Source organism: Heloderma suspectum, chromosome 10 (genome assembly GCF_057233095.1).
Source record: "Heloderma suspectum isolate Gila_16-S chromosome 10, 16-S_ref, whole genome shotgun sequence".
Classification (NCBI taxonomy): Eukaryota; Metazoa; Chordata; class Lepidosauria; order Squamata; family Helodermatidae; genus Heloderma; species Heloderma suspectum.
In genome coordinates this window covers 3,202,992-3,226,840 of record NC_139467.1, presented here as the reverse complement: position 1 = coordinate 3,226,840, position 23,849 = coordinate 3,202,992, and the positions used below count along the sequence as shown (strand labels likewise).

Here is a 23,849-nt window from a genome sequence, read left to right as displayed (position 1 = left end):
TATGGTGGAAAAATTGTTTACCAAAATTGTTTAAACAAAAGGGGACTAGACATAATAGCCATGTAGAGCCTCCAGCTTTGGAGGCAATCTACCTGTGAGTAGCAATTGCTGGTAGAGGGACATCAGCGGGGTGGAGGGGGGGGGTGCTGTTGTCTTCCTGACATTGTTGGAGACAACATGTTGCCCCACGTGGATCTCCCCTTGATCTGATCCAGCAGGGATCTAGTTCAGGAGGAGGAGAGCGGGAAACCTGTAGGTTTCATAGTGGAATTTAAAAGTGTGCGCATGGTGGCAGGAGCGATGGCAGGTGGCGCTTGTCGTGGAAGGATGAAAGAAGCGGCACCTGACAGAACCACCTGCGCCCCTAACTCCTGAAGCTACAAGAGCCCTGATGCCCCACCCATCCTGTGCGCATAGGAAACAGCTCTTGAGTACAGATGTTCACTCCCCCACCCCAAGTAAAGCCTTTCACAATCCCAGGAAGGCTGCACCTAGCAAACCTGTTCAGCAGGCAGTTAAGACCTGGTCTGGCCACGCCAACAAGAAGCCATCACAAAAGGGACTGGATCAAGGCATGTATACACCCAGCCTAGTGTTTATCCTTCTACTCAACAGGAGAGCTTTGTCTGCCATTCACCTGTCCATGGACAGGCCCCACCTTGCTCAAAGCATGTTTCCTCCCCAACCACCTTAGAATGACAACCTGCCCTATGCGGCCCCGGGGGGGGGGGTGCTTCCTGAAGTCATGCACCTTCAGACCTAATCCTGAGAGGCAGGGCACTGTCAGAGCTGCGCTTCACGTGGAGAGATGGGGATGGGGGGAAATAATGTCTCGATGGCGAGCTGTTTGGAAACAATTTTAATAAATACATCTACCACCCTAAAACTCATACCACCAGAATCCACCAACTCCCCAGTTCTACCTTTAACCCTGGAAAGTTCACTCTCTCGCCTCTCTAGTGGAAGTAAAAACAGTCCTTATGTACAGAATAAGGAGTTTTAATGTAGCTTTAAAAAAAGATTTTGAACACAACTAACAGCATTCAAGTATGTTGGAGCATATTCACACAACCAAGGCTGCTGGAGTTGGGGGGTTATTATCTCCCTGGAGTTGTTGCAAGCATTAACCTTGCTTTGCCTCTTCAGCAAAGCCCCAAATCAGGTCTTTACTTGGCTGCTCCTGCAAAACTATGGGCTGTTACCAGAGGGGACAGGTTTAAGAACAAGCCCCCAACCCACTAATAAGGATTCCCACGCACGGCTGGTGCAGGGGATTAATCTGTGGCGGAGCCAGCCAGCCACCTACCTGCACCCCTCTTCCCCATCATCACATACAGCCCCCAGCAAACGCACAGCAAGCACAGGGGCGGGGCAGAGGAGGGCTTACTAAACAAACTGAGAGGAATCCTAGTAGCAAACCAACACCTCTGGTTGAGATTCCCCCATATCCAACATTCACATTTTGCTCTGAAAAAAATAACCACCACCCTATAGCAGTTTCAATATGGCAACCAAAGAACTTTAAAAAAAATTAAAATGTCAACTAAAAAAAAGAAATAAACCAAATTCTTAGGGGAGAACTTCTACTTCCATCTTGAACCAGAAATCTGACTAGCTCAATTGTTTCCCCAAAATGGCATGGAGGAGGGGATGCCTTTGGAGCCACTGAAAGGGCACACTCCCCCGGCCCTGTTCCCATGGTAGTATTTGATTAGAAGCAGATGGAGCTCCTGCCGAAAACTGTGCATACCAGCCCTCCCTGACTTGTGTTAGACTGCAATTCCCATCATTCCCAGCCCACATGGCCATGCAATGATGGGCATTGCAGTTCAACACATCTGGAAGGCACCAGATCGAGGAGGGCATATACCCTTACAACCATAGCCTTCGAGGCTTCCTGGCGGCATTCCCAGTATCGAACACTGGGGGGGGGGGTCCTTTGGAAGAGGAAGGAGACCCTTCTGCCTCCAAGCCAGTTTGAGTGCTGTGACCATTGCTAGGGGCCATTCTCCTTTCGAAGGACTGGGAACAAGAGTGGGGGCCTTGCGGGTGGTGGCCCTCCTCCTGGGACATTTTCCACTTCAGTGGCTGCTGCCAAGGCTTCTTGGTACGAAGGAGGTCTGTCCAGGAACATGGCTCCCCCAGCAATGTGGCTGGGGCCATAGAGTTCTGGGCAGGACAACATGTCTTGGGAAAGGACCAGGGGGGTTGGGCCATGGCCCCCAGGCGGCAAGGGCCCTCCTGTGTGACCGTAGACCGCCTCTTCATAGGAGGGCAGGGGCCCCACACCGCTGCATGACTGGCTCACGAACAGCTCGTCCACGTGTTCCGCGGTGTCCGAGTCGTCAAAGGCTTCGTACGTGCTGTTGACAGGGAGAAAACATCGTGGCGTGAGAGCCATGCCCAAAGTTCTCTTGAACATAATCGTGGCGGAATCCCCACCTTGGAGGAGGGAGTAAAGGTCACTGTGGCAAAGAATTTGGGAAAGCCAGACTTCCGGGCTCTCGGGGAGAAGTAGGACCAGCCAGTCTGCCGGCATAGTGCAAGAGATGCTGGAAGTTAAATGAGGGTTGGGAAATGTCCCCCTGGATGTAACCTTGCCCAAGCCTCTCTTCTCTTAGCCTCCTGGCTGGAGTTTGGGGACAGCATTGGTCTACCTCGCAGAACCATTGTAGGGAGTGTCGAGATATTGGGCATGAAAGGCTGTGAACGCTCTATAAAGTGCTGTGCAAATACATCATCGTTTTGTAGTACATTTATTATGGGGATGGAGCTTGGCATATCTTGTGGAGGAGGAGGGGGGGGATTCTGGTGAGCACCCTCAAGAACAGCCTTCTTCCAGCCTGTGGCCCTCGAGAGATGTTTGACTGCAACATCTATCAATCCCAGCCAGCCATTGGCCATGGCTGGCTGGGAATGATAGAAGTTGCAGCCCAACGTATCTCAAGGGCCCCAGGCCAAGAGAAGGCTGTTCTTGAAGACCTAAATCTAACGATTTCAACTAAACTTTAGAAAGGTGGTAACTGTCCTTCCTTCAAGGTTTCCAAGCAGAGGCTGGAGGCCACCTGGCAGGGGTGCTGTGGTAGTGGATTTCCTGCCCTGGGCAGAGGTTGGGCTGGATCGCATTTGAGATCCCTTCCAACTCTCAGGAACATACCAGTGGTCCATCTAGCCCAGCGACTGGCAGAAAAGGCTCTCCGGGGATTCAGGCCAGGGGTTTTCCATCCCTGCCCAGAAATGCTGCTGTGGACCGAGCCTGGGGCCTCCTGCATGTGAAGCAGGGCTCAGCCACGGAGCCACGGCCACTGTAATTCTGCAAACGTGGGAATGGAGCACGTGCTGCCTCCCGTGCACAGCTGTAAGGGTTGTGTCTTCTAGGAGGAAGTCGAGGGCCACAACTTCTGGGCTTTATCATCACTGGATTTGGAAGGGGAATCTGGCGACTACAGAGGGCAGGAGGGCTGGGCCTCAAAACCAGGTCAAGAAGGGAACTCTGGTCTACACTGTGGCTGAGCAGACGGCATGACATTTGGGTGAAGACGAGAGTTGGGAACCAAGGGCTTTTACCCAGCTCGCCTACCTCTCCCCAACCCCAGGACTCCATCCCATAACAGTCAGGAATTCAGGACTGAAGGAAACCTCCTCCAAGGAAACAAGGGCACACCAGGCTGGCTTCTATGGAAACATGATTCCACAAGCAGAGTCTGCAACAAAGTGCTGCAGTATGTGGTGCTCCTGTTCAGGGTTCCACCCAGACTCTCTCCCAGGGCACTCCATGCCATTCTTCCTCCATTCTGGTCTTCCATTCCCACATCCCACCCCCACAACAGTCGTGGCCACCGAGCATGCTGATTTCTCACTGGGCCGTTCTGAGTTTCCCTCCCCACTCCTTAATTTTTCCTATTTTTTTTTAATACTCTGCAAACCTTAGGATTCCCCGAAGCCTGCTCATAGCCCCTCTCTTGTACATGGATTCTGGCTACATGAGGATTGGCACTTGGAGAATGAGTGTGCGATTAGCGGGGGGGGTTCTCAAACTCACCTGGTGCAGCGGCAGAGGGAGCATCTCGGCTTCAGCATTGCGCACATTGTGACTGTCCCCACCAAGGCTGAGAAAGTCACCGTGGCAGCTATGATCATAGGGATGGAGACAACAGCGAAAAACCTGTGGGGATGTGGAGCTACAGCAGTGGGGGGAGGGGGGAGAGATCGAAGGGAGACAATTAATGTTGTGAGGTAGGGGGGGATATCAGTGCTGAATACTACCAACCATGTTGATAGACAGGTGCTGCAGTGGTTAGAGCGTTGGGCTGGGACTTGGGAGACCCAGGTTCAAGTCTCCACTGGGCCATTAAGCTCCCTGGGTGACTTTGGGCCAGTCACTGACTCTCAGCTTAACCTACCTCACAGGGTTGTTGTGAGGTTAAAATGGAGGAGGAGGAGGACAGTGTAAGCTGCCTTGGAGTCCTTGCGAGAGGGAAAAGGGCAGGATAGAAAGGCAATACATGAATACGTCCGGCGTAGCAGGCGGGCCTCAGGCTCGCAAGATGTGCTTTGTTTTCTACCAGCACTTCTGCAGCTGGGGCCTGGTGTGAGAAACAGACATTGAGATGGGGGGGCTGGGGCCTCCAAAGTTGGTGGGGTGATGCATCCGCTCTGGATTTCAGTCAGAACCAGTCAGCACTCCAAAGGAGCTTGGTTCTGACTGCACCCCGGAGCAGAGGCACTGCCCCACTGACAATGGAGCCACCAGCCTCCACTGCATTTAGAACTAGGGAATTCTGAGCCCGGGCAGCTGTTCTGAGCACCAACACCAAAGCGACCTCACAATCCCTCCACACACAAATCCACTTTGGGTTACACTCAAATGTTCTTCATTTCAGCAGCGTAACTGGGGGCGGGGATTGTTGCTACTGTAAAACAACGCTGCAAGGATGTGAGCTAATAACCAAGGGATGAGTGCAACAGACCAGCCCTGCTGTGGACCCACAGCAGACACACGCTTATATTTTCAGGGCCAATTCTGCCTCTGATCCTGAAGCTTCCTTTTAGCTGTTGTCTTTCAAATATTTTAAATTGTAAACTGCCTCAGGTGCCCTGGCAGTAAGCAAACAATATTGTCGCCAAGAGTTGTCAATAGACTGAGGCAGAACCAAGGAGAATTCTTAGTCATTCAAAGGTTGCCTGCGCTTATCAGCCTTTGCCAACCTCGGGTCCCCCAATGTTGTTGGACTACAAGTCCCATCATACCCAGTCATTTGGCCATGCTGGCTAGGGATGATGCAAGTTGTAGTCCAACATCTGGGGACCCAAGGTTGGCAAAGACTGTTAAATCAACCTGCGCTGGTCCAATAAGGCGGGCTCTTACCTTACCAAATGGCAAACCCCACTGAAATAAATTGGGCCTCCGGCCGAGGAAATATGCTTCCAAAGCCGTCTGCTAGGATACTGCATCTCTGGGGCTAAAATTGAGCTGCTCCTTTCAGAGCTTCAGGGTTTCACTGATGGCTCATGACAGCTGATGCCCAACAGAGCAGTGGGTCACTTCAACCCCCTCCCTGCCATCTCTCCTCTTGGGAACGGTTTGGGGCAGGTTGGGGGAGAAGCAGCAGCAGCCTAGATCCCGAATGTCACAGCCCAAGATGACTCCAGCTTTGTGGGCAGAGGGCTCTGCAAGATCCTTTTGCGGTTTCTTTCCTCCTCCTCCAGAGAGACACGGGCAGGGCGGGTTCCCCATCAAGCTCCAAATCAGTGACTGCACTGCAGCTGCACTGCTGTCCAGAAGGTGGCACAGGAGCACCAGAACCCATCAACATTCTGGACTCCGAACTGCGCTGTTGGGCCAGGTCCCTTGGGCAAGTCCAATGAGCAAATTGTGCTCATTCCAATTGGTTCGTTCTGCCTTCAGCTGGCATGAGGGAGCGCAAGCAGGAAGGCAGAATGGACACCAAGAACAGGGGAGCAGGGAGGCTGTGCTACTTACGTCCTTGGGGCTTGCAAACCACATCTCTCAGCATGCGCCACCACCCTCCCTGGCAGATGGCGAGGCCAGGCAGGCTGGCTAGGATGTAATCCGGTTGGCAGTAGAGCTCCACCATGGTGCCAGATCTAACCACGCCGGAGCCCAGTGGGCCCTCGCACAGTGGGGGCTGGCACTGGTAGGTGCTGTGAGCTGGAGGGTTCGGTATTCCACACCCTGCAGAGCAGACACACAGACAGAGGGGATGAAAGGGGGAGAGCGGATCTTAGACAGGCGCAGGGGGCTGGGATCACAAACGTGTTATGAGCTGGATTTTGTGGAGTTATGTCCAACAAGGAGTGTGTTGAGGTGATCCAATTCCTGTCCTGTCTGAGGACTGAGCCACCATTAAATGAACAGGCCATAAGAGTAGACAAAAACAGCTTGATTAAGGCATCTAGGAAGAGGGGGAAAGAACACAGGAACATAATTAGTTGCTTCATACCAAGTCAGACCCTGGGTCCATCTGGCCCAGTATTGTTGACACTGACTGGCAGCAGCGGCTCTCCAGGGTTTCTGGCTGAAGTCTTTCCTCACCCTACCTGGAGATGCCAGGGATTGAACCTGGGACCTTGTGCATCCAAAGCAGGGCCTCTACCACTGAGCTACAGCCTCTCTCTTGGAAGGATGGCACACAATAAAAACTGAAGCTACCACCCCTCCAGGCAGGGCCATGATTCTGCAAAAACACAGGAGATGCCCAGAATGTGGTACTCTGTTTCTTGAGTATCTCAAAAATCAACTTTCCAGCACTTACGATTGCAAAGAAATGCTTTCACCATGAGACTCAGGAGCCAGAGGTCAGAGCTCTCTGTTTCAGCACCCTGAATGGCGCCTTAGCCTCCCCAAGAACAACAAACCAAAATAAACTGGCACAGCACAATCAAAATGTCAGGAGCTATGCAATTCAAGGGAAATTATGCAAATGTTCTCATTTGCATAATTTATACAGGCCACAGGATTCTGCTTCTCTTGGTACAGAATTTTAGCATTGGTGCAAAAAGGAAAAAAGAATGCGAGAGGGCCGGCCCCTAGGGAGCTACTCCATGGCAAGCTGGGTGTGGGGGGATATGGCGCAGCGGCAGGTCCTCTGCTGCGAGCATTTGGACACCATCAAAGCGTCAGACGTTCAACCCCCAACATTGCCGTTCTCAGTTCTTGGGTGGCAGGGCCAGAAAGTTCAGAGAGCTTCTGCAAGTCGAAGCTGTCTGGATGGGACCAAGTTAGGGAAGGTTGATGGCCAAAGGCTGTGCTGGGTGGGGATTATGGGAGTTGTAGTCTAACCATCTGGAGGGCACCAGGTTGGGGAAGGCACATCTAGAAGGCACAGCCAGTGGTCTGAGTCAACATAAGGGAGCTTCAAGCGTGATGGAGTTTGGGAGGTGGGGAGGGGAAGCGGCCTTTGTTCCTTGTGGGAGCTGGCTAAAATAATGCTGGGGGGGCACCTTCAGCACCCTTTGCCCATCAAGGCTTCCACACAAGCCAGCCAGAGGCAGAGGGGAGCATGGCTGCTGGCTGAACCTCTGCAGCGTCACATACCTGACCCTGGGGCTTGGCCCTGAAAGCGCAAATCCCTCTCTGGGCTGGGCCATGCTCAGGACCACCCGGAGTGAAGGCACTGTGATGCCATCCTGCCCCCCCCCCCATCCCTTGCAATGATTCCAAGGATCCTGAGGTTTCCCATCACATAGCAGCCCTGATTTTGGGAGTCCTTCGTGCCATGTGCTAGGGAGAGGGCACAGTGGGAGGCTGCGCTGGGATGCTGAATGCCGGGGTTCTCCTCCTCGTTGCTATGAGTCATTCTACAAAACTGTCTTGTCATTGCTGACCTCTGTGGTGCCACCCTGCCAGCTCTCCCCACAGGCACTCTGTTGCAGAAGAGGGAATCCACCAGCAGAAGTGAAATGCTGATCACTAAGTAAGTGGAGAGACGAGGGAAACTCGGTCACCCTCTGCCCCATTGGCCTCAGCACTCCAGTTCCTGGGAAGCTCACATCCAGTCACTGTGACCGCAAGAAAGCACACTCTCCGCTGCTTGCAACAGACCTATCGAGATGCTTGTGCCAGTTCACTGCTGGCCATGGAGCAAGGCGGGGTCCCCTTGCTCCACGGCCAGCCATCTGCCTCTAAGCAGCCACGCACCTCGTTTTACCCATAGGAGCAGCTGCTTGGTGCAAGCCAGGAGATTTCCAACTCCTTAAGAGACACAAAAAGGAACCTGGCTGGATGAGACCATCTAGTCCAGCACCCTGTTTCCAAGGGTGGACAGCCAGGTGCCTTCAGGACAGCCTCATACAGGACACAAAGGCAGCCCCCCCCGCCGCCATTCTTAGGCTCAGCCTCTGGTAGCCGGAAGGACCCTGACTGCCTCAGAGGCGGCTGATTGACGCATCAGTTTCAACACCACAGTCCCAGCGCCAAAAGAGAAAGGGTGCTGAGAAACCCTAAAGCTTGCACTTTCCTCTGCTCTAGAAGGAGGCCCCATGATGAACAGCCCTGTTGATTGTAGAGAATGTAAAACAGACAATGTAGTAGCCATCAAGCAGGCCCACCAAGTCACTGGCATATGCCTACCTTTTCCGAGCAAAAGTGCAGCATCACCCAGACCCACGACAACCAGGCCCACGAAGAGGCTGTGCATGAATTGGTTTGGCCCACAAGAGGGCGCCATCTGGGCTACCAGCTCTGGCAAGGGAGGAATAAAAGCCTTTAGGGTCAAAGACCAAGGTTATGCAGAGAGCCTGTGGCAGAGGAGGCAGCTCAAATTAATATTTACACCCCCCCACACCAAAAAAAACCCGCTTAACACAGCATCAAATCATGGGACTGGCTCACCCCTTAGTCCCGCCATATTGTACAAACGCCTACAAGCAGCGATCGTAAGAAACCAACACGTCCTGGTCTGATGCACCTGGCTCAAATTTAATTTCTAAGGAGCAGGGAGAAGGGCTTCCAGGCAGGGCTGATTGGGCAATATATCATTAGATTAAATGTTTAAGAAGGTGGCCCTGAATAATTTGGCAGGGTTTTTCTTTAAATGTAAATACATACAGCCGCCATCTTAGGGAGGCTGTCCTGCTTCTGCTCCAACTTCCAGGGTGCTACCTGTTGTAATATTTTCAAACATCAACTAAGCAAATCAATAATGCTTTTTTTTCTTCGGAATGACTGTCTCAATTAATATGCAAATATATGCTGATTTAATCTATTAATACTCCTGTAATTACAGATTTATTTTTTAAACATCAGTTGACAGCCCACCATCCAAGGCAGAAGGCAGGTTTTGGCTCCAGTCCTCATCCCCCACACCTAGTTTTAGAAGTCAACCCATTGCATAAGAATGAGGACTGGAAACTTAATTAGAATTTTCAGAACTGGGGCAGTCACCACCAGCCTTCTGATCACCAAGTATGGTTATTTCAACAGAAGTTGCTCATAAAATGCCTCAGGAAGAAAGTAACATCTTCACAGTTAAATTCATCACAACTTCTTCCACAACTACTTAGAAACATTTCTTTTTAAAGAGTGATTCTTACCAACCAGGCTTGGCAGTTCCATAAAAGGTAACTTTTTAACCCATCCTCCAGCTTGCCATTGAATCGTAAACCTCACAACGTGAGAAATTACAATGCTCTGATTAAGGCCCTTGATGGCTTGGAGAGAGACAGTGCAATGCAGCTGTTAAAATGTGTTGGACTATGACCAGGGAGTCTCAGATTCATCCTCCCACCCACCCCACTAAGCCACAAAGCTCTTGGGGTGACCTTGGGTGTTGCCCTCCCTGAGTTATTAGGAGGATAAAAATGGGCGTGGAGGAGAGAACTAGTATACCATTATCCTGAGCAACTTGGAAAGTGGGATAAGAATGAAGTGAAATAATCTGGAAAGGAGCCCCACTGTAGCCTCCAGGAGAAATTCATCACGCTGCCCAGATACCTCTGCGGGGTGGGCAGGCAGAGGGCTTGGGGAGACCGCCAGCGTGCCCAGAAGAGTGCTCTGCATGAGAAGAAGCAGCTCCAGGAGGAAGACGTTTTGCTAGGCGCATCCATCAGCCTTCGCCAACCTGGCACCCTCCAGAAGTGTTGGACTGTAACTCCCATCATGCCCAGCCAGTCTGGCAGTCCAACACATCTGGAGGGCATCAGGATGGCAAAGGTGGCAGGTTGCCAAGTGGCTGCAGGGTGGTGTGTGGCTACCCAGACCAAGGTGGGGCTGCTGGACACCACCCCACCCCACTGAAGGAGATTAGTGCCTGCTGGAAGCAGTCCAGGGCAGAACTCTGCCATCATGGAGGAACCCACCTTCTTTGAAGGACACTTTAATTTCCAGATTTGTGGCTCATGCTGACTGTGAAATCATAGCCCCTTGCTCTGGAAATTGTTGTCACTACTCCTTAAACACATATGCCATCGCATTTGCTAGAATAACATAAGCAAAGGAGAGGAGTCCCACCCAGGGGTTAGTCTAAAGTTTGACAGAGATGGAGAGAACAGAGAGGCAAGGGTACCGGGAGAAGAATTATGTGCAAGTGTAGCAGCCTGTACTTAGGGTTAGTTTCTGCAGCAGTTAAGTAAAGGGTTAAGCCAGCCTGAAAGCAGGGTGTTGACCCTCTTTCCATTCCTGAGAAGCTCTGGGGAGCTGCACCCCAGCGGTCCTTCAACATCCCTGCCTCAATGGAAAAGGTAGCTTTTCAAGAGGTATTTTGGTTCCAGATGGCCTTGGCGAAAGAACATGTAAAAAAAAGTCAAGTCTGCCTCTGAGCATGTAGAAAGAAACTTTCTTGCACCAGGTTCTTGGCTTCAAGCATTTCTGTCACTTCACTTTCAGTGGTGAGTCTACGGTGAAATTGGGATTTACCAACCACATCTCTGAAAGGTCATGCCCGTATAATGTCAGGATGGTTGAAAATTGACTAGGTTAAGGATGAGCAAACTGTAGGCTTGCAGGAATGACTTGGTTTTTCAGTAACTATGAGGTCTACCAGCTGGAGCTGGGTGCAAAACAATGGCTCAGGAAGAGGAACAATGACCCTCTGGGTACATGCTCAGCCCGGAGTTTTCTTTCATACTAGAACCAGAGCTCACAGTCAAATCCTTTAGCACACACATCTAACTCCTGTTTCCCCCAACCTTCCTTGTTTCCAGATGCCTGATCCATGAGGAGGAAAATACTTTTTGTTGTCTTTAGCATTCAGCCACTGGGAGTTGGAATTCCTGGCTGACCTACTGCAAATAAGCAGCGATCTCCAGATGTGCGGCATTACAACTCCCAGGAACCACCAGCCAGTATGGAAGAAGGCAAGTCAGTTTGCAGGGGTTCTCCTTGATCAGGGAGGACTTCCATGCAGACCGTAGGTCAACCACTGCTTTATTTCAGCCATTGCTTTCTTCGCCACTGCAAATTTCACACACACACACACACACACGCACCGCCCCATAAGCCTGGTTCTGGCTTCTCGCTGATGCAAGGCGAGGTATTCTGCATATGCTCAGAAGCAGCCTTTAACAGAGACTTCACAAGTCAAACACTGGACCCTTCCCTGAACAAGTGGGGCCGCAGAGTAACAGAAACTATGGAGCAGCCTTCCCCAACCGGGGCCTCTCCAGATGCGTTGGAGTACAACTCCCATCATTCCCAGCCCTTGGCCAGGCTGGCTGGGAATGATGGGGGTTGTAGTCCAACACATCTGGAGGGGCGCCGGTTGGGGAAGGTTGGTTACACCCCCACCCCAAGTCAAAAGTAGACGGAGAGAACAGAGAGGCGCAGGGGGAGAAGAGAGAAATCCAACTTCTGAAAAGTGCCCGGCGAAAAGCTCTCAAACGTGAGCAGAGGACCACGCCGTTATGGGGCGCAGCCTGGGCAGGGGCCCTTGATGCCGCCCCAGCAAATGAGGCTCGAGCCTCGTCTTCCCCCAGCCCAAGGCAAATGACATGGCTCAGCCTCAGTTTCCCTCGCCCGCCCCCGCAACGCCCCTCCGCCTGCCGGGACGTGGCTCCCAAAGACTGACCAGCTCCGGGGAGGGGCGCGCAGATCTCCTCAGGGCAGGAGCCGACCGGTGGCGTGGGGCCCGGAGGCGTATTTCAGTGAGGAATGGCTCCGCCCCTTGGGGGGGCCACGAGCAAGCCCGCCCCTTCCGGGCTTATTACACCCCCGATCATTCTCACAATCTGCGCAGCTAATTCGGATTAGTTGCCTCGCAGTATACATACGGCGCGCCCCTAAGCCAGGAGCCCCAATCCTCCTAGGCAAGCTTACTTGGAAGTAAATCCCACTGTTTGAGGGGTTTACTCCGAGGTAAACCTGCAGAGGACTGCCCCCTTGCGGACTCAGCAGGGCGGTGGTCGGAGCGTGGGAAAAGTTGGGGGGGGTGCGCGCCCGAGCTCGGGACGGGGCTTGTAAATCCACCCCCGGGGTTGGGCGAGTTGAAGACGGGAGCAGAATTTACCTCTGCTCGAGCCGTTAATCCGGATTGAATGGGGAGGCGGGATCGCTGCAGGGGAAGACCCGTTGAGCGCTGCGGGACTTACTCCGGAGTGATCGTGCGTGGGAGAGTTCGCCGCACTCGCGACCTTCTAGGCGAACGGCATGGGGCGGAGGAGGCGTTCTTGTCGTTTAAATTTACGCCACCTGAAGCCGGCCTTGCGCGCTGAGGTCGCAGTCTGAGACACAGTTACCTGGGAGTGAGCCCCGTGAACCAAGTCGGACGCACTTACAAGTAAACAAACATGGGATCGGGGTGCCATGGGCAATCCGCTGCACGTTTACTCCGGAACTCCGCTGCGCTTCGGAGTAAGCCCCACCGAGCAGCGTGCCTGGGGCTGCGTCCTTCCTTTGGCCTCCTTCTGCTCAACTGAGAACTCGCTCCTGATCTCCGTGTCTTAAAACCCCGCTTGCTGCTACCCAGAATCCTCCCGGCCGCCCCGTCTCCACGGGTGGGCCCGCAGCGGAGGCGGGGATGCGGGACTGCACGGGCCCGGCCCTTCTCCGCGAGCCGCCGCGGGGCTCTCCGACAGAACGCCGGCCCCGCCGTGGGTGAGCCCGAAGCAGGGCCATCATCCTGCTTCCCGCACCAGAAAGACCGCAGGGGAGCAAAATCCTGCCTCTTGCTCTCTTAGACTGAGGGGGGGAGGGGGGAGGGGGGAGGGGGGAGGGGGGAGGGGGGAGGAGAGCATATGCGCCCCTTGCCAGGTAACCCCAAGCAGGAGCCCTGCGGTGCTGCATAGCCTTGCCAGCAACTCCTGAGCCTGTGTCCCCACGTTGCCTACAGGTGGACAAGGAAGCATGTTCCACTGGAGAAGAGGAAAGCAAAGGCTCCCCAGCTGTTGCAGTCGTTTCAGGAGAACAGCAAACCCGGAGCCGAGGTATTGGCACCACAGGCAGCCGGGCCAGCTGGCCCCTGGTTTCTCAACCTAAGGGGAATTAGATTATCTTTCAAACTTGCTTGACCTGAAACAACCACCCTTGTGCTGCCCCAGCAAATGAGGCAAAGTAGTCCACCTTTAACCCCCTTTCAGTACATAAAATGCAGTTGCTCCATTCATCCCCTTCCATGGCTGAAAGGGGTGAATTACAGTCCAGCCCAACTCAGCATTTATGCTTAAAGGGGGGCGGGGGCAGCACCTAATGGTACTTAGGATTTGGCTGTCATGCAGATTATGGCAATGAAGGAGCAGGAGCAACTGCCACAGGCTTGGCTCACACTGGTCTCCTAGCAGATGAGTTTGGTTTATAGTCATTATACACAACGAAGCTCCTGTTTTAGATTGCTGGAATATGCTCAGCCTGGGGCTCCCCGTTTATTAAAATGTGGACAAAGAGGTACAGTGGAACTCTGACCAGATTCAGGGTTTAACCTAGCCACACACACACCCCGACCCAAATCCTGATCAGAAATAATCACAGGATGGGGGAGTGCGTGTGTGTGTACGTGCGCGCGCACACACACATGTATGTCCAGGGCATATACCGCCACCTGTTTACCATCAGCCTTGCCCACTCATGCAGCCCCAAAAAGGTTCCACAGGCACCAATACCCCCAGCCGCAAAAAGGCTGTCCACCTCTGGGGTAGAGGAATTTACACACTTACTGTTGCTGGACTTGAAGGAGGGCACCCCAGTGCTGATTTCAAAGCAGAATCTAAGGGCAGGACCCATTTTCACACTACCCTACATCCCTGGGATTGAGGGTTGCCCCAAAACTCAGCTCCAGGTTTTGGAAGGCCCTTGGGCGAGGCACCCTCAACGGGCCCCTCTCTCAGTGAGTCTGCCTTCTCACCAACACTGCTCTCACTCTACATCTTCTCACCATTGCTACCGCTCACTTACTTGCTAGGCAGAAAGCCAGATAGCAAGTCAACAGTGACATCTGTTGCTGCTCCTTCTCACCATTGTCTGGGCCAGAGCTCAAAGGCAGGCAGGTGGACAAGCAGGTTGCAGTGGTGAAGAGGAGGAAGTCCAGGGGGCTCTTGTCAGGGGGGCCCTGCTGGGGGGGGGGGCAAACTATGCCTACCTTTGGCACCAGCCCTGGCCTCGCACAAGTCGAGGCCCAGAGGCACATTTGGGTGGCCAGGAAACACATATTCCTCCTGGCTGAGACCTACACAAAGCCAGACTAGAAGTGTATTCAGATGTACTAGAGCTGATGGCCCTTGTAAAAGGATTACATGCCTAGGATCAGGCTAGCCCTGGAAAAGCGTTATCTTTTTGAAAGTAGGACCGCTGCTGGGAGGGAGAAGGCCGAGATGCCGAGACCCCAGAGGAATTTTCACCTTCTGAACAAACCCAGCGCCTCTTGCGTGGCCCCCTGCAATATCGACAATTTGTTCTCACTGAGCAATGGTAGCCAGGTGGTGCATCAAACCAGGAACTAATCCAAGGCTGATCCTGGCCCCTGTGAGTGAAGAAGGAATGATTTGCAAGCTGAATATCAAAGCATTGATAATGGGCAGTGAAATCTGAAAATGGCAGTGATGGGGAGACAAAAAATGATGCATTGAAACCTGGCCATCTTTATGCCCTCTATAGGCCAATACACAGGGATGACAATTACTCTAAATAGTTCATAAGGTCTTTCAAGAAGTCAAAGTAGGCAACTGGTTTACTAATAAACTTTCATTTAACTTAAGAGTAACTATTCCTCCTTTCCTCCCCTCCCCCAGCTCAGAAGCTTATCATATAAAGTAGCCTTCCCCAACCTGGTGTCCTCCAGATGTGTCAGACTACAACTCCCATAATTCTGAGCCAGCATGGATGACAGGCCTTACAGTCTAGCAAATCTGGAAGACATCAAGCTGAGGAAGTCTGATATAAAGCTCCCCTCACACCCCACTTAGTTTCTTGGGTGGGTCTGGCTGATTAGCAGCATGTGCTGGCAATACATACAAGGGTTTTGCCAAAATCACTGGTGTCCCCATCCAAGTGGTGGTTTTTCCTTTGAAAACCCACTGCTCTGTATTCCCAGCATCACAGCACTTCTCTCCCCTCCACCACTAGCTCACCAGCCAGACACTTTTCTAGAATCTGTTATTGAGCAGAAAATAATTTAGAATCTCTTACTGAGCTAATTTAGAAATCTGTTACTGAGCAGAAAAAGCCCCGGGGTTCTTGCTGCAACGGCTGTGGGCTATTAAAAGCAGCCAACAGTAGGGAGGGGGAATTCCAAGGCTGGCAGGAAGAAAAAAAGGGGGTTCTGCTCATTTTGTCCAGTTTAACATTGAGACTTTAGAGGGAAAAGAATGCAAAATCCAAATGAAAACTCCATGCACGAGTACCAAGGAGGCAGGTTGCATTGATAGGTAATCCCGTCGCCCTTTGGATGTCATATTTTGTACCCCAGAAAAGAATGGGAAGCGGGGGAGAGCCTCTCTTAATTTGTCATACTGAAAGCAACTGAGTTCGCATCACTGAAGTTTTCGGCTTGTCTGGATTTCCAATAAACTCACGTGGGGGGACAAAATGGTTGTCTGAATTCACTCTAGACAGCAAATGCCTCACCAATATTGGGAACAATTTATGTACACACAATCAGAAAGACCACATGCCGCAGCTATTGCCAGACTGTTATCAATTCAGAGTAGAGATATGGGAAACATGTTTGAATGCTACACCATATAAAAATTTGTTTAGTCCAACTTTCTCCTTCACATAGAAAACTTGGGTGCAAGCAGTTTAATAATAATGAGTGAACTTTCATAATATAGGGCTCCCTATCTGCAATGTGAAGTGGTACACTCCAGGAAGAGCTGTGCCAAGTGACTGTGTATCTCAGCTCTTAACCATGCATACACAAAACTCCAAGGTGAACCTCCCCCCCAAAAAGAGACCCAAGAGAGTTAAACATAAAGGAAATAGTAAACCTCTGTAATTGTAAAACTAGAATTTTGACTACTTAAACCAAGTTCAACATCACATCTGAAAAGGACCAAAACAAAGCCCACAGCCAAATCTCACGACATGAAATCCAGGTTCTTTATACAATTCATAACAGAATCTTTACTAGAATTAGTCACAGCAGTCTGTCTGAAACAGATTTTTAAAAATCATCCAAACGCAAAATACTGTTGTCTTACAAAAAAAAAATTACAATATAAATAACTTCTCTTTTTTAAAAAAGGTAACAAAAACCCACAAAATGAATCAGTAGTCATTCTCATAGGGGGGAAAAGACCCTCATTCCCAAGCCTCCAGTTATATAAAAATCTTCAAGCTACAAGGAGGCAGAGGAGAGGGAGGGGTGTTGAGGCCGGTTCTACCAGGCCTGTAATTAAAATTCCAGTCCTACATCTCAGGGAACTGGGAAAAAGTCATATTGTGGTAGCAAGGTTGTGTGGAATCGGGAAAGTTGAAGAATTATTGTTTATGACTTCCCTTGACAGTATCTCAAAGTATGTGAGATTTTAAAGTCTTTTTCCATGCAGGTAAAAGTGTAGTGTTTTTGCATCCATGAAGTGTTAGTGCTATTAAAAACAAGATTCTTGAAGTAGACAGCAGTGGCAGTCAGAAAAGTGGGTGGGTGGGTCAGAGAGTCATAGCCAGCAATTCTTGGCTGCTGACCTCCTTCCATGGGTCGCCATTTACATGAGAATTACCAGAAGATTATGTCAGCAGAGTGGCTCAGATTTAAAACTGCAGTAGAGTTAAAACTTGCTCCCAGCTTTTAAGAACATCCAGCTTTTTAGAGAAGACCTGGATTGCCCTTGGTTACAATGGTGGTAAGTCAAGAGCGCTGGCGAAAGACTGATGCTTGGACCCTGGCCATAGGAAGAGGTTTGAGCATTCCTTTGCTAGGCCCTGAAGACTAGTGTTTTCTGAGATTCAAAATGGAAAACTCTGAGGAAGCCACCGGTGACAGTTCAACTTCACTGTGGCGCAGAGCAGACAGACCTGCAAGAGCAGCGTTGATGCTCAAGCACACACACCTTCTGCAAGCAGAGCAGGTGTAATGGGAGGGAAAGGCAGGTCAGAAAATCTGAGGCTGGCTGGAAGCAAGGATACCGGAAGAAGTGAAATACCAGTCAGTTTGAGAGAAGCAGCAGCAACAGAAAACCAAAATATGGAAGTGTCATGTACCATGGTGTTTGCTGGCCAACAGCATTGGTGGGGGAGGGCTGCATCCTGGGCCCTTTTGCAAATCTTGCCCTACAGTCTTTTCCCATTCGCCCAAACAAGTATTCCTAAATACACCAGTTTGCGCCCAATTTACACCAGTGAGAAGTGAAAACCACAGAATTTTTAAAAAACTGGCTATTTCCTTTGGATGGGTTGCTCCTTCTCTGAGAAGGAAGCAAGCAACTGATAGACACTTTGCAAGGAGAGTCCCCTAAACGCAGGCAGAAGCAGCAGCTAGGAAATCCTGGTTTTATGTAGGGGGAGGGGGAGTGCAGAGTGAGAGAGGCACCTGCTGTGTTAAATACAGACGACTTGAGGCTAGAAGGGACTTAAGCAAATGAGATGCTCTCTCCAACCCACCCCCACCCCTACAGTAGTATCATGGTGAAGGAGATGTGTAATATACACTTGTAAGAATCGAAAACCAGGTAGGAAGGAAGTTTCCCAAACCCTTGAAGAAAAACAAGACCCTTCCCCCATAACTCTGCATGCAGAAAATCCCTCACTATACAGCATGCAAGGGAAGTCGTGGCAAGGGGAACAGCAGGGCCCTCTGGAGATGGTGCTCTGCTGTCTCTCCATCAAGGCAGCTGAACTCACTCAAAAGGGGCCCACCCCCGTCCCCCCACTCCAAGTCCGTGGGCAGGCAATCCCCCGACACCTCTTTGGCTCCTAGCAAGCCTCCCTCCGAGGTGCTCAGAGGAGACTGAGAATGCCACCCCTGTTCCATTCTGCTGCCCTAAGGCTAAAGCCTTCCCTGAGCCCAGGAGGGAAGACTGGCTGGAGGGAGCCACACTTGACTTGGCCTCTGGTCAGCTGCCTCCCTCCCTCCAGTCTTCCTGCTCCAACATTCCTGCCTTGCCCAATCCACAAGATGGCACTGGGCATACTTTGGAAGCCAAGTGGACGGCCTCCATTTTTTGCTACTGTACCCCAACAACTACCGAGGCAGGCCTTGAAGAGGCTTTGGTGGTTCCAAAGAGCCACCAGGGCCCACAACGCAAGAGTCGAGGAACGTGCCACTTTATAAGCTCGGATCAGCTGCCGTTCTAAAGATCCGGAGTGGTGGCACAGTCTCTCGCCAAGCTGGCAATAAGCTCCTAACGAGAGGAGTGGTCTGTCTCCTCCACTGGTGGAGCAACACCACCTCACTGCTGGACACATTCTGAAGACATTAGTAATGCCCAGGAGGGCTCATCCACACCCTTACCTCCCTTGTACGTTCTCCCCAAGCACAAGCCTGCAGAGTCCTCTTCTGAGGCAGCACAAACCCACAGCAATGCCTGTTCTTGGCGTACTTGAATCAAGATTGGAATGAGACCCCCCCCAACAGGGCAGCCCACAAATCCAGCCACATTCAGGCTGAAGAAATCCACAAGCCACCATTTTGCAATATGGATGAGGAACAAGCACACAGCACAACAGCAAGCAGAGGGCATGGCTGCCACTAGTTAGAGGAGCAAGGAGCCAAGCAGGAAGAGAGAAAGAGAGAGAGAAAGTGGGGGAGGGGGAGGCAAAAGGCATTGGGGGGGCAAGCGCAGCTCTATTCTGGTCAGGCATCCTTTCATGTCACATCCTTAAGGGATGCAGTGGGTTGAGGAAGGGATGGCGAGCAACCTGGCTGTTTCTGGGGCTAGGCAAAAATCAAGCAAGAAGTCAAGGGCATGAGAACAAAACTATCCTTTTCAGGTCAGAATCATCAATGGGTGCAGTTCCTAGCTAAGCAGTAGGAAACCTAGCAGGGTATGAGTTGTGCCTGCCTATGGCCTGGCCTGGCCTAGAGGTGGGTACCTGGGCATGCATTCCTAAGCACGCTGTGTAGAAGTTCAGAGGGGAGGGCTTGCTGCTAGGCAGGGGTCCCCCTTTCCACTCCAAAAATATAAAAGCACGTCCCACCCTGAGGTCTGCTTCCTTTGTGGCAGCAGGGATGCTCTTCTGCAAAACGGAATGCTGGTTGAAAGTCCCAACCTGTAGCCTCACAGGACAGTCCAGGATATTTTTGGTCCCTGTGGAAAAGGGCAGTTTAAAAAACAGGAGACCGGGTCTGGATGGGCAAATGGCCCTCTCCATTTAGACAGAGAACCCAGAAGTACAAGTGGCAGTTAAGAACCAGGAGGAATTTATAGAAAAAAGTGTTGAAAGGAAGAAGGTTCGATACAGCTGAGAGTCTTCCCTGCTTGAGATTGGGGCCCCCAAGAAACCATCTTGCTTTGTTCCTTTCTCTCCCATACCAGGAAAAGCAGCATCAGTGGTGAGGGTGTTTCCCCCAGTATACAGTCTGAGAAATGTTCAGTTCTGGGGGAGAGGATTCCTCAGAAAGGGGGTGCCCAGCTCCGCTCTCTGCTGTCCCTCCTGCTATCCGCAGCAACTGAGGTGCTCAGAAGCGTCTTAACCGTGTGTGTGTATGTATGTGTGTGTGTGTACATGTGCACACAGGGGGCATCTTCCCACTCCTCCAGGGTATCCTTTGCCAATGGCCTCCACACCTCCTCTGTCATTACTAGCTGGGAGAAAGAAGTGCTGCTGGGAGAGAAGAACAAACAGTCTCTGAAATCCCAGACTGGAGATGAATTGTGTTTTGCCTCCCACTAACCCATTAAGCACCACTGTCCTAGGTCCATGATATAAACGACTAAACAGCAATCAGAAATGTTACAGTCTTTAAAAAACAAACAAACCCACAGCCTAAACTCCACTCCAACTCAGTAGTACATAACGGTGGTACAGGGAGTGTCCCTGCCAGAGATGGGGAAACAGTGACAGGCCGGCCAGCCGAATGTCAGTTATGGGTCCTGAAGCTCCAGTGTCAACAGTAGGCAGAGAGGAAAGGCAGCGCCCTCCACAGGGACATATATCACAGGTCTCCCTGCCGAGCTCTTTGTGCCCACACTGGAGAAAATGAGAGAACTCTCCCAGGGAACCGGGCTGGGAGGCATCACAGAGCCCCCATCATCGCTGGCAGGTTTCCAGCTGCCTTGCGGGGGACTGGCCAGGGACGATGGAGGCTTCCTCTCTCTCTCTCTCTCTTTGGTAAGATGTCCAGTTGCTTTTGCCCCTTTTCATCTCATCCGGTTCTGTCGCATCAGGGGCACGATGCAGGAAGGGGCCCCAGCTTTTCCTAAGAAGGGGTGCTTCAAGAGTTCGTTTGCTGTGGCTCTCTGTGTTGGATCTCTGACCAGCAAGCGGTCAAGGAATCCCTTCAAGGAAGGGGAAACCTGGAGAGAGGAAGAGAGCAAAGCAAAGCAGCTTGAGTCACAGCTGAAAGAGAAAAGACATGCCGCCTTCCCAATGGCACAAGCAGACAGAGAAGTGCCTTCCATCCTGGAATTCCCTCTCAGCAACCACAATTTCCTGCAGCTGCAAAGCACCTCAGGGGGAAGGAGAAAAGGGATGACAAAGTGTGCTATCCCCTGCAGAGGGGTGAAGCACAGGACCCCATACAGTGCTGGTCCAAAAGGAGAAACAGGTCTGGAGAATCTGCTTGTTCTGGGGCTGTCTCTCCCGGCATCTCCATCCACCTATCTACTCCCTTACTCTGGGTGGCTCCCCTCCCATGCCAAGCCCACACAGACTTGAACTCCCCATCCTGGAGGTCTGAGACCAGCTCCTGATTTAGGTACCCTCAACCAGGAATCAGCTGGCCAGCAGAAGTGATATCCCTCTGCTGGAGGGATTAGGTCACATGCCTAATTTCACTGGTGCAACCTAACTCCAGCACTGTGGAGAAGCCAGGGATGGTCAGGCTGAAGCCAACAGCTCCTCCAAATGTTTCTCCCCCCCCCCCACCACTCCAGCCCCATTAGCACCAATGATTTACAGCTTTAAGTGGCACTGGCTGAAGAGGCTGCCCCAGGTAAGAGCCCAAGACTCCCTCACCCTCACTGAGGATCCCAAGAGCAACCATCAAGCCCACAGACAGGTGACTAGGTGCCTCTGGAGAAGCCTGCTCCAGAGCTCAATGAAGGATCTCTCTCTCTCTCCCCCCTCCCCTCTCTCTCTCTCTCTCTCTCTCTCTCTCAGTCTCTCTCTCACACACACGCACACACACACACACACACACACACTACCTACCTACCTACCAGTGGGGTGACTACCAGCCACTATATTTTCCTTAATAATGAGGGAGCTCACATAATAATTATCTTTTCTACTTTCAATAAAACCATATCTTCTTTTAACTAAGCCTGTTGTGGAACTGTACTCTTTCAGTTAAAAGAATAGATATTAAATCCCAAGTCTATCTCTATTCTCATTGGGAAGGATTGTAGGGACCTAATTTAGTGGGACCAATTCATTTTTGAAATCAACTGTATTAGCCCTACAGTTAATAAGGTTGAATTGTATTTAATTATGGAGTGATTCCACTTGAAGCTGAAGACAAAAAGCAAGCCCACAATGTGCCGGGCATGAGCAAGCACACTCCCTCCAGCGCATGGCTCACTTTCACTTCACAACCTTTGATTGCCCGACGAACCCAGGCACTTTGGGTGGTTTAAAGGTCCTTGGGTGAACTCTGGGTTGTTCAACCCCTAAGCTACCCAGAGTGCCCACGTTCAGACATCATGAAAGCAACCTGCGACCAGGGCAATCACAGGCTGAAAAATGGAAGCGGAAGTGAGGAGTGTGCCAGAGGCAGCGCACTCACTTGCTCCTGCCATTACAAACAAACCAGGTCAATGTCTGCTATCATCTGATGCCACTAGCAAGCTCTGTAAAAATCAGCAGCAGAACATGGCTTTACTGCATACAGCCGAAGGCCTTTGCAGCCTCTCAGTCCATGTGTTACATAAATAATCTATCAAGCATTAGAGTATACGTAATATTCATAAAACTGGTCACCCATTGCTACCCATGTTAATCCTGTTCAATCAATAAGAGAAATCGTTTAAAAATGCAAATGTAGTTTCTTAGCTGCTATGACAAACAATCCCACCATGTAGGTTATAGAAAATTGATTATCCATTAGACGTTCAATCACACTTGCTTGTGGTGCTTTATCCCAATACTGAGACAGAATACTTTCCCCCTTGGATCTGCATATAAAGGGCAAAAACAGTAAATAGTGAATTATGCCAATTTGGTTGCATCCAAAAACACATTTATGCTCCTGCAGAGGAATACCTGTGTATCTTTCTTCAATATATGCAGATGGCATTACTTGAAATCGAACTTCTGTGAAGGCTCTACATAACTGCTGGAAGATCAGTGTTTGAACATAATGTGCCCTGACATGATTTTTCTTAAGCTTTTCATTCCACCTCAAAAAATGCATGCTATTAATAGCCATACCATCTTTGAGCATCACGGGCACACACACACAAACATTAACTTGGGTACAGCTGGTTTCATCCATTTCATTTATTCCAATACACACATCAAATAGATCAATTCTGGCTGCAACAGGAGCTAACCCAAATTTGGCTCAGAGAGGACCGGATGAAATCCCAGTAGGAAGTCCTAAAATTTCCCTTAAACGTTTCTTCTGCAAGATTTCTAAATCTGATGTTACTGCTTCTCTCCAAAGTTTGGCCCCATACAGTGGTAATTGGACTAAAAACTTAACAGAGCAAATCTTCACAGGTACTTCCACACAAAGGGTTTAGTATGGAATTGCCCTGCTTTCTTCGCTCACTTTTTACAGAACATCCACAAGTTCTTCTGTTTTTTCCCAGACCACAAGCCATCCAAATTTTCCCATAAAAACAGAAGAATAACACAATTTCCACAGGTGTAGATGCCTTTAGCATTACTCTTCCATCTTTTTTGAAGGATGGGATTTTGATATGGGCCATGATGTATCAGAAACGTGAACCCAGCACATATTCATTATATGTGCCGTTTTCTGAACCAGTCTTATTTTTTTAATCAATATTTTAATTATTACTAAATTACTACTAAAATACTTTCTGGTTAGATTTTTTGTTAATGAAAGTGTTTTAGCGATAAATAAAGAAGAATGGGGTCATAAACACCCCCCACAAAGGTTATAATGAATGTGTGATGAGCTTCAAATGGCCCCACCTACAGCAGTTACGTACGTCACGCCCACTGGTGTGGAGAGATCACAGCAGGATGTACACATGCATAGTTAAAGTGCAAAGCTCTCAATAGTGTGGAAAGTCAATTGCAATTCCACTTGTAGTTTACAACGGAAGAGCAATGGCTGGATAAGCTAAGAGCCACCTGCTGTCCTCCTTGGTTACAGAAAATTCAGCGAGTAAGA

The 23,849-nt window shown here is 50.6% G+C and overlaps 2 protein-coding genes across 9 annotated transcripts in view; both read right to left on the bottom strand.

The window, feature by feature from the left end:
- Positions 1–841: 841 nt before the first annotated feature.
- On the bottom strand, positions 842–13,130 carry LOC146337463 (sushi domain-containing protein 6-like). 4 transcript variants are annotated; one of them, XM_084814659.1, is made up of 5 exons: positions 12,733–13,130; positions 8,594–8,704; positions 5,984–6,196; positions 4,043–4,181; positions 842–2,363 (listed from the first exon to the last, which is right to left on the bottom strand). In XM_084814659.1, exons 2-5 carry the CDS (start codon positions 8,688–8,690, stop codon positions 1,997–1,999), a joined length of 816 nt encoding a protein of 271 aa, XP_084670785.1. In that variant the 5' UTR covers positions 8,691–8,704; positions 12,733–13,130; the 3' UTR covers positions 842–1,996. The 4 variants fall into 4 exon arrangements, with proteins under 4 accessions (XP_084670785.1, XP_084670787.1, XP_084670788.1 ...); XM_084814661.1 differs by having other exon boundaries at positions 849–2,363; positions 12,465–13,096; XM_084814662.1 differs by having other exon boundaries at positions 849–2,363; positions 12,547–13,024.
- A 3,228-nt stretch (positions 13,131–16,358) lies between these two features.
- The window catches only part of PAK4 (p21 (RAC1) activated kinase 4), an 84,655-nt gene continuing 77,164 nt past the window's right edge, over positions 16,359–23,849 (bottom strand). For all 5 annotated transcript variants that reach the window (XM_084814645.1, XM_084814641.1, XM_084814644.1 and 2 more), the window contains exon 9: positions 16,359–20,841. In XM_084814645.1, the coding sequence (XP_084670771.1) occupies positions 20,686–20,841 (156 nt within the window). In that variant the 3' untranslated portion in view covers positions 16,359–20,685. The remainder of the gene's footprint in view (positions 20,842–23,849) is intronic.